General features: G+C 48.4%; 1 protein-coding gene across 6 annotated transcripts in view; it reads left to right on the plus strand.

The window, feature by feature from the left end:
- Positions 1 to 20,220, plus strand: part of LOC129702771 (pleckstrin homology-like domain family B member 2) — a 115,900-nt gene that overhangs the window by 34,380 nt on the left and 61,300 nt on the right. For all 6 annotated transcript variants that reach the window (XM_055644729.1, XM_055644726.1, XM_055644724.1 and 3 more), the window contains 2 exons: positions 2,935 to 4,007; positions 14,628 to 15,116. In XM_055644729.1, the coding sequence (XP_055500704.1) occupies positions 2,935 to 4,007; positions 14,628 to 15,116 (1,562 nt within the window). The remainder of the gene's footprint in view (positions 1 to 2,934; positions 4,008 to 14,627; positions 15,117 to 20,220) is intronic.

Genomic DNA, 20,220 nt, shown 5'->3' on the forward strand with positions numbered 1-20,220 from the left:
AGTACTGTGCATAGTCTGAAAGGTCAGAGTTCAAGTGCTGTTCCATTGGTCAGTACAGTGGTGCAGCTGTCGAACTGTTGCGTCACCGCTCCATAGACCCCGACTCAATCCCCACTGCATGTGTTACCTCTGGGCGCTCAGATTTCTACCCATGTCCCAAATTAGTGCAGATCGGTAGGTTAATTGGCCGCTAAAAATGGGTGAGTAGGTGAGGGGAAGTGGCGTTGGTAGGATTTGTGTGGAAGGGTGACATTTGTTCCCCTTATTGCAGAGGTGGAGGGAGTTTGTCCCAAGAGTTAATGCCAACTTTTGATCAATCGAATAACTTATTTCCCTCCAACCTATTAAGATACCCATTGATGCTTCTCTCATCACCTACCAAGTTACGTTTCAGGTAGGGTTAATAGAACCCCTGCCATGGAATAACCGGTCACTGGTTAATGTGACCCTGTACAATGACTGAGCCGGTCGCTGACTAATGACTAATGGGTGAATCATTGAGCTTGGAATCAGCCCAACTCATCCAGGCTGACCAAGGTGTCCCATCCAAGCTGGTCCCATTTTTCCATGCCTGGATTAGATATCCCTCTGAACTTTTTCTATCCATGTATCTGACCAAATGATTTTTAAATGTTATTGTACCTGCCTCAACTATTTAATCTTGCAGCTCATTTTATATACCTACCACCCTCTGTGTGAAAAGTTCGCCCATCTGGTTACTATTAAATATTTTCCTTCTCATCTTAAACCCATGCCCTCTAGCTCTTATTCCATACCTTGGAAAAAAGACTCTGCGTTCACCATAACTAACGCCCTCATGATTTTATGACCTCTTTAAGATCACTACTCAATCTCCAGCACTCCAAGGATAAAGCCATAGTCTGCACAATTGTGCTGTCTCTGTACTGCACACTGCACAGTGACAATAAATTCGAATCTGAATCTGATCTGGATGTCACCTGGCAGCACAAGCCCTCAAGACCTGGCAGAAGCCTCTCTACACTCATTCCAACTTAATGACCAAAACTGAACTCGTGCAACTGTAATATAATGTCCCAACTTAGTTCTATGATTGCTAAAGACCAACATGTCAAATGCCATCTCTGCCCAATCTACCTATGATGCCACATTCAGGGAATGTACTTGTACTCGTAGATCTCTCTGCTCGATCACATTCCCCAGGGCTCTCCCATTCACCGTGAAGGTCCATTTCAAAATGCAACACCTGACACTCATCTGAATTAAACTCCATTTGCTATTTCTTGGATCATTTGCCCAGCTAATCAAGATCCTACTGAAATTCTTGATAACCATTTTCATTGTCTACAATACCACCTATTTTAATGTTATCAACAAATGTTACCAATCCTACCCTGTACATTTTCATCCAATTTATAGATGTCAAACAGCAATAGACCCAGCATCATTCCCTACGGCACTCCACTAGTCAGGTCTCCAGTCCGAAAATCAACCCTCCACGACTACCCTCTGTTTCCTTCAATGAAGCCAATGATTCTCAACTAGGTCTCTGAACTCCATACAATCTAACCTTCCAGAACAGCCCCCCCACGCAGAACCTTATCAAAGGCTGCTGTGCATGTCGACCACATCTACTTGATTCATCAGTCTTCTTCATAACCTCTTAAAAAAACCCAATATAATTTGTGAGACTCGATCTCCCACGGACAAAACCTTGTTGACTATTCCTATCAAACTGTCTTGCCAACTTACTTGTATATCTTATGCCTCAGAATCCTCCCCAGTTTGTTTTTTGCAGCCATACCTAAATAGAAGTACAGCATTAGCTCTGCTGCAGTCTTCAAGCACCTCACCCATGTTTATGATTCATATATCTGAACCAGTGTTCCTGCAAATTTTTCTCTAGCTTACTACAGCATCTTACAACGTACCTAATCAGGCCTAGGAGATTTATCTACCATATATTTTAGGGCATGCAGCATCTCCGCGACTGTTTTACTTTCCCCAAGTTCCCTAGTCTTTATGTCCATTCTCCTGCGGCTCCACACAGAGATGGCCACTTTGGTTTCTGAGGGGTCCCATTCTCCTTCTAGTTACCCTTTCTCTCTTAATATATAAACAAAATCTCCTGGAACTTTAATTTTGACCTTTAACTTGTGAATCAAGCCTGTCCTTATACATTTTTTAAAGCTAATAGAACAAGGAACAGTACAGTACACAAACAGATCCCTCGGGGGGGGGGGGGGGGGGATCCCTTGGTGGGTAGATCCCTCAGTGGCTAGATCCCTCAGTGGGGAGATCCCTCGGTGGGTAGTTCCAGCAGTGGGTAGATCCAGCAGTGGGTAGATCCCTCAGTGGGTAGATCCCTCGGTGGGTAGATCCAGCTGTGGGTAGATCCAGCTGTGGGTAGATCCCTCTGTGGGTAGATCCCTCGGTGGGTAGATCCCTCGGTGGGTAGATCCCTCGGTGGGTAGATCCCTCGGTGGGGAGATCCCTCAGTGGGGAGATCCCTCGGTGGGTAGATCCCTCGGTGGGAAGATCCCTCAGTGGGTAGATCCCTCAGTGGGTAGATCCCTCGGTGGGTAGATCCAGCAGTGGGTAGATCCCTCGGGGGAGTAGATCCCTCGGTGGGTAGATCCCTCGGTGGGAAGATCCCTCAGTGGGTAGATCCCTCGGTGGGTAGATCCCTCGGTGGGGAGATCCCTCGGTGGGTAGATCCCTCAGTGGGGAGATCCCTCGGTGGGTAGATCCAGCTGTGGGTAGATCCAGCTGTGGGTAGATCCCTCAGTGGGGAGATCCCTCGGTGGGTAGATCCCTCGGTGGGGTCGCCTCCCTTTGGTGGGGATGATGTGCGATGTGTTCCTTGGCCAGACGGTGGACCTCCCTGCCCCGTGTTGAGGACAGGCAACGATGGGCAGTTCCGAACCGCTCCTGACTCCTTGTCATTCCTGGCAGGTCATCCCCACCAGGGACACCTCCCGCCTCTCGGGCCAGGAGCAGGCCGTGGACACTCGGATCATGACGCCTTCACCGCTGTGGCCTGGAGCACGAAGACTGCCCGGCGTGGGTTCCGCGGTGTGGAGGGGGCGACCCTGCCCTCCGGAAGTCCCTCGCCCCCGCCCACCCTTCCCCACTTGCCCCTGGCCGGCGGCTCCCAGCGGCCCCTCCTCGCTGGCTCACCCGGCCTGCTGACCCCACCGAGCAGCCCCCCCTCGCCCGCCCCCTCCCCCACTGACGGCCGCTGGGGGAGGAGGCCGGAGCAATGGGCCGGGCAGAGGAGAGAGGCGCTGGCCTATGGGAGCCCCTTCACAGAGGCTTCTCCCCGGCCTGGCACCTGGGAGGACGGCCTGTCGTCGGGGAGAGGCAGTCTGGGTGCTCGGGCCTTGGGCGGCCGAGGGCGGGAGTCGGCCAGCATGCCCTCCAGCCCCAGGATGGCCCGCAGGCTACACCCCCTGCCCAGCCCCACCGAGTACTGGTACCCAGGGCAGGACAGGGCCGTCCTCAATGGGGCCCTCGGAGTGGGGCCCACAGCCAGGCCCTCCGCCGGGCATAGCCTCCGACAGGCAGCGCTCCACAGCCGCTCCATGCCCTGGCTAGCCGAGGCCCAGCTGATGCCCTTCACAGGAAACTCGGAGGTGCCCGGCATCCCGAGTCCCAGGTACTTCCCACTGCCCGTGAAGGAATTCCACTGCCCCCGACCAAGCCCGGCGCTCCGGGCTCATCTCGGCTCGGAGCCCGAGGGTCCCGGCGAGTTCCCGGGCTTCAGGAGCCCCTGGCAAGTGGCCCCCGCCTCACATGGGAGGGAGGGCCGGAGCGCCGTTCACAACGGCCTGGGGGTGGAGCAGCCAGCCTGGAGCAGGAGTGTCCCCAGCAGCCCACTGCACTTCCAAGGTCGCCCCTCCATATCACCCGCCTTCCGAGCCCGCACCAACAGCGTCAGCTCACTGGGCGGCAACGAGGAGGAGCTGGCAGATTATCACCAGCGGCAGAAGGACGAGAGGCTGCGGGAGCAGGAGATGGAGCGACTGGTGAGTACAAGGACTGGCTGCACCTTTGTGACCCACCTGCCTTTGGGCAGTTGGAGCCTCTGCCTCCCTTATCCAGCGACCCTGGTTCAATCCCAACCTCGGCTCTAAATGGGTGGAGTTTGCATGTTCTCTCTGTGGTCATCTGGGCTTCCCCCGGGCGCTCGACTTTACTCCCACATTTCCACGCCTTGCGGATCGGTAGGTTAATTGGTTGCTGTAAATTGCCTCCAGTTTGTCGGTGACGGGGTATTGATGAGATGAGAATGTGAAAGAGAATGGAATAACACTGCTGGAAAATAAAGATTCATTATGCTGTAAACACTCAGTAGGCCAGAGCATCTGTGGAGAGAGAGAGAGAGAGGGTGAACGTTTTGGGTCGTGCAACTGGGAAATACAGAGTTCATATTCAATAGGAGAGGGTTGGGAGGGACAGGTAGACCAAAGGGAATGTCTGTGATAGTCACTGATGGGAATGCTCTGGGAACTAGCATGGCATGGATGGGCTGAAGGGCACCTCAGCCAATGCTGCAGTTGGAGGGGTCTCCACCAGCTTGCACGGGGCAGATTTATTTGGGCCAAAGGTGTTCACCCCCAAGTAAATAACATAATGTTAAACATGGCTCTGTATCAAAGAAGCACGAAAGATTGTTATTCTTCCAGCTGAAGTTCTGGATGTCTAGTGACCCTGTGACCCCCTGCTCCTGGATGTCCGGTGACCCTGTGTCCCCAGACCATGTGCTCAGTGAACCCTACACCCTGGTTGTCCTGTGACCCCCATGCCCAGTGACCCTGTGCCCAGTGACCCCATGCCATGGTTGGTCAGGTAACCCCATACTCTGTGACTCTGTGCTCAGTGATTATTGGTGTAAAATACACCCCATGCCCAATGAAGATGTCCCTGTCCATTTGTAGGAGATCTAAGAGGCATCGGGAGTTTCTGCTAGACTTCAGCCTCCCAGGGAGCTCGGAAATGTGTGTGTGGGAGCAGGAAGGAAGAGGGAGCTCGGGGTGAGAGGGAAACCCAGGAGAGTGAGGGAGCTGAGAGTGAGGGAGCTGGGAATCAACAAGCCAGTAGCGAGGGGGGCTGGGAGTGAGGGGGCTGGGACTGAGGGGGCTGGGACCGAGGGGGTGAGACTGAGGGGGCTGAGAGGCTGGGAGGGAGGGAGTGCAAGAATGCATGTGAGGGAGGTCATGTAGAGTGTATGGAGTTAGTATTTAGATCTTTTCCACCTCTAATTTTTCTGGCAAAAATTTTTTTTTTAACTGTTCAATACAAATGCTCTGATTCTTTCTCTCTCTCTTTCTCTCTCCCTCCCTCCTTTCTCTACCCATCTCTCTTTCTCTCACTCCGTTCCCCCTTATTATTTACCTGCCTTTCAATCCCTCTTCTTCTCCCTTTCCCTCTCCATCCCTCTTTCTCCCCCGTCTTCACCTCCCCCATTCAATCCCTCTCACTTTCCCCCTCCGTTGCTCTCTCCAACACCTTCCATTTCCTCTCCTTCTCTCTCTTTCTCTTTCTATGCCTCTGCTCTGTCTCTTCACTTCCACCCCTCTCTTGATCTACCCCTCTCCCCTTCCCACTCTTCCTCCCAATATCCCATTCCCACTCTTTCTCACCCTCTTGCACGAATACCTCACCTTCTCCCTCCCTGACTTCCCCTCTTTCTTCCCTCCTCTCCCTCTTGCCTCTCTCTACCCCTTCCTCCACTCTCCCTCAATCCCTCTTCCTTCCTCTCTCTCGTTCCTTCTCTCTCCCTTGCCCCCTCGCTCTCTCCCTCCCATTCCATCTTTCCTCTCGCTTCCCTCTCTCCAACTCCCCTCTACCTCTTTCTCCACCTCCATCTCCCTCTCTCCATTTCTCTGCCCTAGGTTACCTCATCCTATTCCATTGCTCAGCTGCTTTCTCCGCCTCTCTCTGTGCTCTCAGCTCTGCTGCGGATTCTGGCTCAGGAGAGAGTTTGGAAGGATGTGTATCTGGGAACACAGATTGCTGCTTCGGGCTTACTGCTGGGAATATCATTACCGGCTACTTATGGACTGAATGAAGAGAACTAATGCAGATGCAACAATGGCATTTAAGAGGCTTTTGGATAGACATGGATATGCAGGGAATGGTGGGATATGGATCACGTACAGGCTTAGGAGATTAACTTGCCATCATGTTTAGCGCAGAGGTTGTGGACGGAAAGGCCTGTTCTTCTGCTGTGCTCAACTCTCCCTGCCTGGTCTTTGCTTGCTGACTAACTCCGTCACCTGTATGTCTCTCTCTATCTGCTCTCTGGTCCTTAACTCTCATGCTGTATCTGTCTGAAATTGCCTAACTTCCCCAGACTCCAGCTCAGAAGGGGAATGAGTTTTAAAGGGAGCAGTTCATCCCATGTTCAAATAACGTCTGGCATTGCATTTTGCTATGGAGCACCTGGACATGAGTGTTGGATTTTGTGTGCGGCAGATGCCCTCTGTGCTAGAGTCTGTGTTTTCCATTCGGATTTGTACTGAAAACATGCAGCGGCCATAGTGTTAGGTCTGAGACTGATGTCAACCGAGGAAAATGGCAAAATGAAGGTTTTGAACTGTCGTCATGAATCATAGTGTTGCCATTCAGAAGAGCGGACAAGTTGTCTACAGTGTGATGGTTAGCATCACACATATCACCACAAAGATGAGCTGCTCAATACTGCTGCCTTGTGAAGCCTATTCTGAAGGAGTAAGCTTGTCTGGCATGTTTGGTACTTACACACAGTGACTCCACTTAAAAATGTGGCATCAGTTGTGAAGCAACTGGGGAACCATTGAAGATGTTACTTCATGTAAATCCCACTGCCAGTTGCTTGCGTTTGCAGTCTTTAGAGCTCATCTCTATTGGTCTCATGGGATTTTGAGCAATATTTAGCTGTGGCGAGGAACAGGGGTCTCACTGCTGGGCGCTGAGAGTCCTGGGCTCACATTCAGATGCAATTAAAAGTAAAAATGCCATTAAAATTATTTTATATGATTATATTTAAAAGAATTAAACAACCAGAGAATGCCTAAAATAGTGAATCAGAGTTAAATGACATTAGGCTACACTGAGGTGGGGGGCGGGGTTTGAGGTGAAGTACAATGGTAGAAGGGTGTACGGGGGGGAACTGTGTGGGAGGGCACGGGGGGTGGGGTGCACCATGGGAGAGGTACACTGCGGTGGGGATTGCAGGGAGGGGTATGCAGGGGATGCGATAGGGTTCACCAGGAGGTTGAGGGTGACACACTGGAGGGTATGAAGAGAGGTATGAAGAGGTATACTGGGGAGAGCAGTAAATGGGTATGGGGTTTAGTACACCAGGGAGGGATACAGAGGGAGGGATATACCAGGGGAGCCGTACACATGAGTGGTACACTCGGAGAGGGATACACCAGTGGAAGATGGGAAGGGCCAGAATCTGTGGGCGTTTGTGAATTGCTGTCGGGGAGGAGTGAGGGGTTTCTGCCGTAAGACCAGGGTGAATGGGGCAGCAGTCACAGGTGTTGGTGGCGCGGACTGTGTTATGGCAGAAATTGGTGGGGGCGATCGCTGGGAATAAGCCCCCCTCCTCCCTAGCCTGTCCAGGAGCAGAGAGTGTGAGGGGCTAGGACAGGGCCAGGCCTGACCCTCTCGCTGCTGCCAGTGTTGAGAGTGTTGGCAGCTGGTGAATGGGAGTGTGGGTGTGGGCAGGTTGTATTTGTGGGAGGGAACTTGGATGTGGTAGTGAATGGTCTGTACAAAGTTGTCCATGCTGACCAGGATGCCCAATCTTATCTAATCCCATTTGCCCGCATCTGGCAAATCCCTCTAAATCATTCAATAGACAATAGGTGCAGGAGTAGGCCGTTTGGCCCTTCGAGGTAATCATGGCTGATCATCCCCAATCAGTACCCCGTTCCTGCCTTCTCCCCATATCCCCTGACTCCGCTATTTTTAAGAGCCCTATCTAGCTCTCTCTTGAAAGCATTCAGAGAACCTGCCTCCACCGCCCTCTGAGGCAGAGAATTCCACAGAGAATTTCTACCTATGGACCTGCCCAAATATAATTTAAATGTTGTTACTGTACCTACCTCAAATACCTCATCTGGCAGCTTGTTCCATATATTCACCATCCTCTGTGTGGAAAAAGTTGCCCCTAAGGTTCCTATTTAAATCTTTACCCTCTCACCTTAAATCTCTGGCTCTTTCCACTTCTCTCATGATAACCCTGTTCCTTATCCTGAAGAGTCAACGGCTCCTGGGCATCATGTCCACGCAACACTGTAAAATCATTAATGCACCATTCTCAACAACTCTACCATCAGCCCCAGGTTCCGACGAGGTAAACTAGCTAAAAACATAAACACAATTTGGCAACTCTGATCTTGGTTAGTGTGCAATCCTGGTCCCAGTGTCTGAACATCAGCTTGGCAAGAGTGTTGGGAGTGTCATCACCATGTCATGTCAAGTCAAGTCAAGTTTATTCGTCACATACACATACGAGATGTGCAGTGAAATGAAAAGTGGCAATGCTCGCGGACTTTGTGCAAAAAGACAAACAAACAAACAAACAACCAAACAAACTATAAACACCATCATAAACACACACATATTCTTTTACATATTAAATATTGGAAGGAAAAACGTTCAGTAAAGTTAGTCCCTGGTGAGATAGGAGTCACGTTTGTCATGTCACGTTTAAGAAGAAATTAGACATGTACGTGAATAGGACAAGTTTAGGGGGATATGGGCCAAATGCAGGCACGTGGGTCTAGTGTAGATGGGACACATTGGGCTGACGGGCCTGCTTCCATGCTCTATGACTCTATTCACCCTTTGCAGGTCTTTATTCCCACCATCTTTCTCTCTCTCTGCTGTTTTAACCTGTCCCCACTCCTTCCCTGGAATTTGGAAGTCCCCAGTGTAGGTATCCCATTCTTTGATGCCGCTCCAATATTCATGTTCTTCCTGCAGACAGCATTGTGTTATTAGATGGAGTGCAGACAGACTCTACCTCAACAGTCCAGTGTGGGAGAGCCCCTTCTCCTGGTCAGTAGTTTGCTGGCCCTGTACACAGGGAAACTTTATGAAGCCTCACCCTCACTGCAGTGATGGGGCTGTGGGATGGAGTGGGAATTGGGGGCATCAAGGGTGCCAGGCTTCACACACATTCCCAGTGGTCATGGAAGCACGGATTTGTGAGCCTGAGCCCTGATCTCTTCTTCCTGGAAGTGCAGATCAAAACCCTGCCTTCTCAACAAGATGACACCCTCATTCCCCCACCAAAGGGTGCCCGTGGTCTGGAGTTGGCGGGAAAGCAAGCCAAGGGTAAAATCCAGAGCTGCATGGAGACTGCATTCAGGCCAGGCTGTGAGTAGGAGGCAGATCATTGGGAAGGAGCGTGCTCGAGCGAGTAAGGAATGGGTATCCCAACACCCAGATGCCAGCGCTGCAGCTTCCCATAGCTGGCTCGCATTGCTTCGTCAGGATGGGGAGTTGGCCAAGGGCCTCCTGTAATCGCACAAAGTATTTTGTGCCTAACTACAGATGAAGCTTACACATTTAACCTCGTAGCTGCGCAGCTTCTGTCATTGTGCAATGTGGCGCTGTTTAATGTGTGCGCCAGGATCTCTTGCACCACTGCATCTTTCACCTACTCGAGGAGGACCAAGCACATCCACAGTGGACTTCTGACTTGGGCCTCAGATGGAAATGGGAACGGCTTTACTGGAAAACTCATCAGCAGTACTTCGCAAGGTGGAGATGTTGGCTGGTCCTGTCCAGCTGAGTTTTGGATATAATTTTCCCTTCACTTCAGTCTCCTCTCTCAGTAACCCACCCCAATACAACCTGGATCAACAGATTCAACATCAGGAAGCTGGGAAATGAGTGTTATGCAGGGATTGGCATTGCTGTTCATGTGCAGGGAATGACTTCTCTTCATAAAACAAAACAAATCCTGTGGCTGCCGATAGATCGGGTGAACGGAAGCTCACAGTCCCCCTGCTCCTATTTTAGCACATCCCCTGACATCAGACTCCAGGGCTGGCCAGCTGAGGGTAATGTTACACTTGGCCAGTTGTTCAAGGGGTTTCTTCACCTCCACTTTCATTGCAAGTCCATTTAAACGCGTGAACGAGGAGATGACAGGTCTGTCTATTAGCTCACTGTACCCGGCAGATCATTGAATGGAGAGTCGAAATTGAAGCATTTTTTATGCTGTTAAGTGACTTGAAGGGAAGATTGAAAACCTGGGTGAAAAGGAAGGGGAGCAAGCATATCTGCTGATCAGTTTTTTGGTTAACTCGAGAGGGGAGACCATCAATATGAGATTTAATCCACTGGAAACCCCCAAATCAGCTTCTGAGGTGAGTTTTGGACAGTCCTGTAACAGCAGTTCATGAAGGAGCAGACAATGTTAAACCCTAAATGTTGACCACCCCTTTGCCTCCACTGATGCTGCCTGGCCCACTGAGCTCCCCTTTAGCTCTTTTTTAACGTGAAGTTTTATGGCAAATAAATCATTGCCTTTTCTGGGGCCTTTAACCAATAACCAGTAAAACTAATGTATGTTGGTGGTTTTATCAGAATGCGGCATAAACTGTTCCCTGGAGCTCATTTCATGGAATTCCCCTTCCTCCACTTCTGCCTGGACTCTGAATTTTCCAACTGTCCTCTGCCCTCGTTCCCAGGCAGACCGACAGACTGCTGCAAGCTCCCAAAGATGCCTCTCACTCATGAATCCTTGCAGTGATTCATTTGTGCCTGTTGGTGAAATTACTGGTGAACATTGCACTGAATGAGTGAAACTACCGGTGAACATTGCAATGAGTCAGTATCAAACTATGAGTGAGCATTGCAGTGAATCAATGAAAGCCGCTCCTGAATGTTGAAGGGAGTCAGTGAGAAAAGACAAGTGAGCATTGCAGTGAATCAGTGTGAAATTACTAGTGAATGTTGCACAGAACTACCCATGAACATTGCAGTGTGTTAGAGAGAAACCACTAGTGAACATTAAGTGTGTCACCATGAAGTTACTCGTGAACATTGAAATATATCGGGAGTGAAATTCTGAGTGAATCTTGCAGTGAGTCAGTATGGAACAACTCTTGAACATCTCTCGAAACAGTGTGAAACTACTTGTGAACATTCTACTGAATCACAGAAACTACGAGTGTGTCAGTGTGAAACTACTTGTGAACTCAAGTTTCAAGCACCTGCATTCTTTTGTGACTCCCCTAAACCTCTGCTTCCTTAAAACCTTCGTCTTGAAAAATCCCTGGTGATGGTGTCATAGAGCACGGAAATAGGCCCTTCAGCCCAACGTACCCATGCCAAGCAAGATGCCCAATCTACACTAGTCTCACCTGCCCGCGTTTGGCCCATATTCTTCTGAAACCTTTCATATTCATGTGCCTATCTAAATGTACTTTAAATATTGTTATAGCACCTGCCTCAACTACCTCCTCTGGCAACTCATTACATATACCCACCACCCTCTGTGTGAAAAATTTGCCCCTTGGTTTCCTGATAAAATCTTGCCATTCTCACCTTAAACCTGTCCCCTAGTTCTTGATTCACAATGTGAGAGACATTATGCATTTACCTTATTTATTCCCCTCATGATGTTATACACCTCTATAAGATCACCCCTCACCCTCCTTCACTCCACGAAATAAAGTCCTAGCCTGCACACTCTCCCTATAGCTCAGGCCCTCGGGTCTTGGCACCATCCTCGTAAATCTTCTCTGCACTCTTTCCAGCTTAACAACATCCTTCTTATAGCAGGGTGACCAAAACTTAACACAATACTGCAAATGCGGCCTCCTCAGCATCTTGTAGAAATGTGGCATAACATCCCAAATTCTATATTCAATACCCTGACTGATGAAGGCCAATGTACTGAAAGTCTTATCGACCATCCTATCTACCTGTGATGCCACTTTCAAGGAGCAATGTACCTGCACTCCTAAATCCCTCTGGTCTACAACATTCCCCAGAGCCCTGCCATTAATTCACTGTGTGGTTCTTGTGTTGCCCCCCCCCCCCCCCCCCATTAGAAAAAAGTGTAGAATAGAATCTCTATATCCATCTTGTAATTATTTTGTGTGTTTTAATGAGATCACCTCTCAATCCTCAAAACTACTTGCAGTACCAAATCCATGCTTTTGTTTCCAGAGGCTTACAGTATAATACCAGATGTTAAGGGAATCGAGGAAGTAGAGGTCAGTGTAGGAATGTGTGCTGAGGTAGACTATAGGAAGTAAGTGGCTGGGCTGAAGAAAGGGTAAAAGGGATGTTGTATGGATTAGAGAACTTCAGTTAGAAACATAGAAAATAGGTGCAGGTGTAGGCATTTCGGCTCTTCGAGCCTGCACCGCCATTCAATATGATCATCGCTGATCATCCAACTCAGTATCCTGTACCTGCCTTCTCTCCATACCCCCTGATCCCTTTAGCCACAAGGGCCACATCTAACTCCATCTTAAATATAGCCAATTAACTGGCCTCAACTACATTCTGTGGCAGAGAATTCCACAGATTCACCACTCTGTGAATTTATTTTTTCTCATCTCAGTCCTAAAAGACTTCCCCCTTATCCTTAAACTGTGACCCTAGTTCTGGACTTCCCCAACATCAGGAACAATCTTCCTGCATCTAGCCTGTCCAACCCATTAAGAATTTTGTACGTTTCTATAAGATACCCCCTCACGGGCACCAAGCTCAGAAGGTCCCCGATAAGGGGAGAGATTGAATAGTCTGTGTTTGTATTTCCTGGAGCAAAGGAGACTGAGGGGTGACCTGATAGAAGTGTACAAGATTATGAGATGCATAGATAAGGTAGATAGATTCATTTTCTCATGGTAAGAATATCTAAACAAGGGGGCACAGGTTTAATGTGAAGGGAGAGTTTTAAAGAGGATTTCAGGTTAAATGCTTCTACGTACAGGTTGATATTTGGAACTGGCTGCCACAGAAGGTGGTGGAATCAGATACAATCGCTATGTTTAAGAGGCATTTAGACAAGCACTTAAATAGACACATACCAGGATATGGTCTTAATGCGCGCAAATGGGATTACTGTAGATGGGCAAAAGGGTCAGCATGGAGCAGGTGGGCAGAAGGGTTGTTTCTGTGCCAGCAACTCTCTCTCACCCACGTTCTCATTGAATGGTGGAGCAGGCATGAGCGGGTTCATAACTCCTGCTATTTATGTTCACCTTGGGTATTTTAGTATCGGGGGACCTTCTGAGCTTGGTGCCCGTGAGCAGTGTGGAAACTAGTCGTCGTTTGCAAGATGATACCTAGATCACCAAGGGTCCTCTGGGACATCGGAAGGAGGGGAAGGTAACCTTGCCTCAGACACACTGGTGCGAGGCAATCTCTGACATTACCCTACCCTTTTTGGATCCAGCAGAGAATAATTTGGCTGATTTAAAGGCACAAAGAGACATTAGATCTATGGTTTCTATGTTCTTCACCTTGTTTCTGGGATAGATGAATAGACCAAAACTAGTAATGAAGCAGTAGATGTGTGTCCGGGTGGATAAACTCAAGTCCTTCCTCATCCAATTAATCTCCTGTTTCCACTTACAAAAGCACATTTCTAGCACTTCAATTTTCATTTCAGATTAGGAATCCTGCCAAAACTCACTTTCCAGCATCAGGCATAAAAACAGATAACGCTGGCGACACTGAGAGGTCAGGCAGCATCTGTGGAGAGAGAAGCAGAGTTAGCATTTCAAGTCATGGACCTGTAGAGCATGAAAGGACTAGAAAGGACTCGCCCGATCTTGTCCATGCTAGCCAGTTGGCATGAAGGACTAGTTCCATTTGCCTGCACTTGGTGCATAGCTCTCTAACCCCTTCCTGTACCCATATCTGTCCAAATGCCTTTTAAAGGTCGACGAAATTCCAACCTGAATCATTAACTCTGTTATTCACTCCACAGATGCTGCCTGACCTGTTGAGTATTTCCAGCATTGCCTTTTTTTAATTTTTGATTTCCAGCATCTGTAAATCTCTCAGTCATAGACCTGTTGAGCATGAAAACGGGCCCTTTGGCCCATTGAGATCACCCCTGCCATTAATCAGGCATCTAGATGGGAACCTTGATGATACATGCCAGCCAGAATCTTTAGTCATTAATAGAGCTATAGGGTACAAAACAAGGAAAGTATTATGGTAATCACGGATATGGGGCGAGTGCAGGAATGTGGCGCTGATGTGCAAAACCAAAGTGAATGGGGGAGTGGTGTGAAATTTGCTTCCTTATCCATGTTCATTACCTGCATTGCCATGAGGCGGTTCACCCTGTGCCTGTCCTTGCTCCAGTAGGCTCTGGAGGCTGGTTCCTTGAATGTATCCAAAGATGAGATAGTTTTCTTAATCAGTAGGGGGGTCAAATGATAGGGGGAAAGGGCAGGAGAATAGATGTTGAATCAGTCACGACCCTATCGGAAAATGAATATGCTCGAGTGGTTTTCCCTTGTTGATTTTGTCTTGAATTTCGGCCAAAAAGTTTTCCGCATCTTGATACGGTGGGCGAGTGTGGTCATATCCCATTGGGCATCAGAGCAGGTTAGAAGGGGCATGTTCCGGTGAAGTAACTCATCAACGCTCCCCCTCTTGCTTTGCAGGAACGGCAGCGCCTGGAGACGATCCTGAACCTGTGTTCAGAATACAACAAGGCAGGCAGTGGCACAGCCGGAGTGACCGTCAGCAGCATTGAGAAGATCGGGGAAGAGCTACACAAACTCTCGCTGTCCCACAGCAGAGGATGCTCGCCACACCTGGAGGCCAGCAGCCACAGTGGCAGCGAAAGTGAGCCACGGGCGAACACGAGAGCCTTGCCCTGCACCTCCCCCATGTTTGACTTCACTCCGTCCGGGAGAAGGTCCAGGAGGAATTCCGGTCCCCTGGAGCCAGGTGGAGGTGTGGAATTAAACCGCTTGGGGAGATCTCTGCAGCAGTTGTCTCCCAGCGTGGCAGAGACTTCCCCGAATTATGCCGATGTATTCACCTCATCCTACTCTCCCAAGCTGCCTCACTGGCAGATCGATCCTGCAGAACGACTGAGTCCATTCAGTGATGTTCGGGAAAGAGTGGCCAGGGAGGCCAGCAATGTGGTGAGTCTTCCAGGGTTGCGTTTACACAGTGCAGAGGCATAGTCCACTACATAGCCAGCGTGCAGGTTGGGGTTACCTCACCATTAGAGGGCAGACGAGAGTCTTCACTTGTATGGATTGTAATCAGTTAGCGTCCATACACCCCTGCCCATCTCATGCTGTTGGATTAGGTAACAAAACGTTTCATCAGCAGGGTGTTTCCAGTGTAGAAAAATGCTTTGTAGGAACATTCACTGGGTTTTACGGTGTGCGGCAGAGGAGAACGGAGCCATAAGGCATGAGGTATGAGACGTGGGGAGAGAGCCGCAGAGAGGAGTGAATTATCAAACTGCAGGATGATGGGGAAGCCAGAGGGGGGATGGGGTGAACGTGCTTCAGTGGGCTGTGGGACTGAAAATGGGGGTGGGGGCTCGGCTACAGGCAAGATACACCTGAAAAAAGTGCAAAATTCAACTCGGAAATGGAATTTAATGGCGGGGGGGGGGGGGGGGGCTGAGCAGAGGCAGAGAGAAACGGATCCGGGGGAGGGGGAGGGAAGCAGACCCTACATGTAGCCACATGAGCTGGGACACTTTGGGTGGCCCCAAATTCACATCCAGTAGATAGAGGAATCTGGACAGAGCAAGCACAATGTGGGAAAATGCATTCTACATTTTGACTGGGAAAATAAACATATTATCTCACTGGTTGGAGACTCTGGATTCTGAGACACAGGGTTCTGGGTGTCCCAAGTGCCTGGTTTGTAGACCGCTTGTGTGCAGCAACAACAAGTAATCAGGAAAGCTAACAGAATGATGGTTTGTTGTCAATCAAATCTCATATAAAAGTGGTCGGTTGTAGTCCTTTTATAGGGGGCACCGGTGAGGCCACAGCTGGAATATCGTGTCGGAAACACATCCCTATATTTAAGAACTTTTAAAGGGCAGGAAGCAGGAAGGATTATTGCACCATTGCATGTGAAGAAAAGTTGGAAAGTCTTGACTTGTATCTGCTGGAGTTTAGAAGAGTAAGAAAAACCTTGTCGATGTATATATAATCCTGTAGGACCTTGGCAGGATGGATGTGGTGAGCATGTTTCCCTTTAGAGTCATACAGTACGACACAGGACCTCTGGCCCAATTTGCCCAACCCAACCCAAGATGCCCCACCAGACCCACCTGCCTGTGTTTGGCTCATTTCCTTTCCCATCCATATACCTATCCATGTACCCATCCAAATGTCTTTTAAATGTTGGTATTAGTACCTGCCTCCTCTGGCAGCTCATTCCATGTACCCAACACCCTCTGTGTGAAAAGGTTGCTCCTTATGTTCCTATTTAATCTTTTCTTTCTCACCTTAGAACTATGTTGGCTGGTTCTTGATTCCCTTACTCTGGGAAAAAGATTATGTGAGTTCACCCTATCTATCCCCTTCATGATTTAATACACCTCTGTAAGATTATCCCTCAGCCTCCTCCACTCCAAGGAATAAAGTCCAAGCCTGCCCCCAACCCCTCTTTATAGCTCAGGCCGTCAAGTCCTGACAACATCCTTGTAAATCTTATCTGTGCCTTTTCCAGCTTAATTATATGTTTCCTATAGCAGGGTGACCAAACCTGAATGCAATACTACAAATACGGTCTTACCAATGTCTTGTACAACTATAACATAATATCACAACTTCTACATTCAGTGCCATGACCGAGGAAGGCCAATGAAAGCCTTCTTGACTACGATATCTACCTGGGACACCACTTTCAGGGAACTATGTACCTGCATTCCTCTATCCCTCTGCTCTACAACACTCCCCAGAGTCCATTGACTGTGAGGGTCCTGCCCTGATTTGACTTCCCAAAATGCAACAACTCACATTTAACTGCATTAGCCATTCCTCAGCCGACTTGCCCAGCTGATCAAGATCTTGCTGTAATTTCTGGAAACAATCTTTGCTATGTACGATACCATCCAATTTTTTGTCATCTGCAAACTTATTAATCATGCCTTCCTTTGTGGAAGAAATTAGAGCTACCACTGCGATAAGAGGTCACCTGTTAAGATCGGGTTGTGAATTCTATTTCATTCAGAGGCTTGTGAGTCTTTGACCTGATGCAGCACTCTTTAAGGAAGACTCTTTGAATATTTTTAAGGCAATGAGCTACAGTAAATTCCAATAATGCGACACTCTTAGGACTTTGCTGGTGCCGGATGGGCAGATTTTCTGGACTATTAAATGTTACTCCTGCTCATATCCCAACATGGTGATAATGCTAATCGGTTCCAGTGTGCGTAAAGGGAGTTCTGTAAACAGGGTTAGGTTAAAGGTAGAGAGGCACAAAAAGCTGGAGTAACTCAGCGGGACAGGCAGCATCTCTGGAGAGAAGGAATAGGTGAATCTTCGGTTTGAACCAGCAGCTGCAGTTCTTTCCTACACATTTAGGTTAAAGGTTATGGGGAGAAGGCAGGAGTGAGGTTGAGAGGGAAAAATAGATCAGTCATTCAGATTGAATGGTAGAGTAGTCTCGATGGGCTGAATGGCCTAATTCTGTTCCTGTGTCTTATGATCATGTAGGTTTAAGTTTATTATTGCCATGTGTGGTGAGGTACAGTGAAAAGCTAGATGGAGTCAATGGTGGGGAGTCTGGTCTCTGTGATGGATTGGGCTACATCTACAACTGCAATTTCATGCAGTCTTGGGCAGAGCTGTGATCAAGCTGTGATGTAACCCGATAGTATCCAGTCTATGGTGCATCTGTAGAAGTTTGTAAGAGTCTTTGGATACACGCTAAGTTTCCTCAGATGCCTGAGGAAGTAGTGGCATTGGTGGGCCTTCTTGACTGTCGCTTCAATGTGCTTGGTCTATGACAAATCTTTGGTAATATTTACGTCAAGGAACTTGAAGCTCTCAACCATTTCCCACTTCAGCACCATTAATGCTGATTGTGACATGTACCCACCACATTTCCTGGAGTCGATAACTAGCTCCTTTCGTCTAGTCGTCTAGTTGACATTAAGGGACTGGTTGGTGTGCTGACACCATGTTACTCTCTGCGTGTACCATGTCTCGTCACTGTTTGTGATCTGGCCTACCACAGTTTCATGCCAGGCAGTTCAAAGGGAGTGCTGTAAATGGGGCCCTGGTGTGTTTGAGGGGAGCATGTAAAGTGGGGCCCCGGTAAGGGTTGTAAGCCAAGAGGCAGCATTGGGGGGGGGGGGGGGGGGGGTCAAGAGAACATTAGAGCAGGAAGGTGAAATGTTCTACTCAGGAAGCTGGATATTGGGCAAGCTGTCTTATATTTAAATCACTTCAAAGCAGCTATTTAACTGCTGTATATTAATGCTATAAAACACTATTTTTTTCCGTTTTATGACGAGTTCATTCTGCTGAGGTGCTGTGGGCATGTTCCGATGGGCAATTTAGAACAGTCAGGGACATACAGCATGGAAACAGACCCTACGGCCCATAGTCTGTACTTATTCACCTGCACTAATCTTACTTTCGTCTCTTTACATTCCCGTCAACTCCCATTCCTTTGCTTTTGTAACCTTGTTAACCCAGACTGCGCTAGCAGTCATTGTTACAGAGCTCAGAAACAGCCCGATGGATCCAGACTGACCCTCAAACACACGTCAAAACCTCCCTCCACACATTATCTTCAATCGTCACAATTCTACTCTCATCAGACGTGCCTGTGGCCCGAGTTCTGACAAAGAGCCACAGAACAAACGGTGTTAGCTGAGCTGCTGAGATTTTCCCCAGCACTTCCTGTGCTTATTTAAGATTTCCAACAGCTTTAACTTCAACCAAAAAAAATAAATCACCAGGATTAGGAAAAGCTAGCTGTCAAAGTGAAGAAACATAACTTCTTGAGTTTTTTCAGGCTGGTTTACTTTTTGGGGAGCTGTACAAATAAATTGTTGTGGGATTTAGTTTAAGTTGAGACTAGAACTGCTTGTAGTGACAACAGGGTTGGGGATCACAGGGGACACATTTGAGAATGCTGGCAAGGAAGCCACAAGAGTGAAGACTGTTGTTAATATAAGTTACACATTGCCAAGGAGGAGAATGGGTACGGATGTGGAAGGGAATGGGATGTGTGATTATGAAGATTTCCATTGCTCTGTGTGAAAGGGCAGAGAGCTGGGAGTGACTTCTGCAACATATTCCCTGCTTTATTACCAAATTCCCTGAAAATAAAAAATCAATGTAACACTTGTACATTTGCTGGGTTTTTTTAAGCAAGTGACTGGTGAGTGAGAAACTGAACTTTGAGCTGCCCTGAGCTCCAAAACTCTGGACAGAACATTTCCTGGAATGGGACCAGAAAACAGTTTATTATTTAGTATTTTCCTTTGAAAGCAGCAGTGTGGCTTTGACTGGGTGGTTGGGAAGTTTGTTTCAGTAACGTTACCCATGCTTAGAAATAAATGGTGTCCGGAAGGAAGACGGGGATTGTGATGGTCTATAAACGGGGTAAAATGTGATACGCCACAGCCTGGCAAGACAGCATGTGCAGCACTTCCCCTCAGCCATGAGAAACGTGACATCATGTGTGTGCTTCTGTGTCAACAGCACCAGCCTCTCCTGTGCAGTTTTAAACAGAAATATTTCTGCAGAGCCTTGCAGGTCTCAAGGGCTTTCTCCATCCACCATACAGCAGGCTCCTCTAGGGCGGGACACAGCCCTCTGTCAGGAGGGGAGTTTCTGATGTTCCCCTGCGGTCTTCATTTCCAAATGATCCACAGATGTGGAATCCTCCGGACCATAATCTTTGCTCCGGACTACAGCCATCCTTTCTGATTGGCAGCAGAGAAACTTCCCAGACTCCCAAAAATAACCCACCTGGCATGCTGGGATATTAATCCACAACGGACATTCCTAGCCCTGGCTGACTCATTCCGTATTTGACAGCCATTTCCAGCAACAACAACAAGGGTTTCCTGTCTCTGCATTAATCTTCCTGCTTGTCAGTCCCATTCCAGCTCTACATTTATTCACAGCTTTCTAAAATATCCATTCCTTGCTGCCTGATCTTCTTCAATTCAACTTTATTGTCATTGCACAGATACAAATATGGGTACAACGAAATGCAGTTTAGCGTCAGTCCGTAGTAATAGTGCAATATAGA

This window comes from Leucoraja erinacea, chromosome 13 (assembly GCF_028641065.1).
Source record: "Leucoraja erinacea ecotype New England chromosome 13, Leri_hhj_1, whole genome shotgun sequence".
Classification (NCBI taxonomy): Eukaryota; Metazoa; Chordata; class Chondrichthyes; order Rajiformes; family Rajidae; genus Leucoraja; species Leucoraja erinaceus.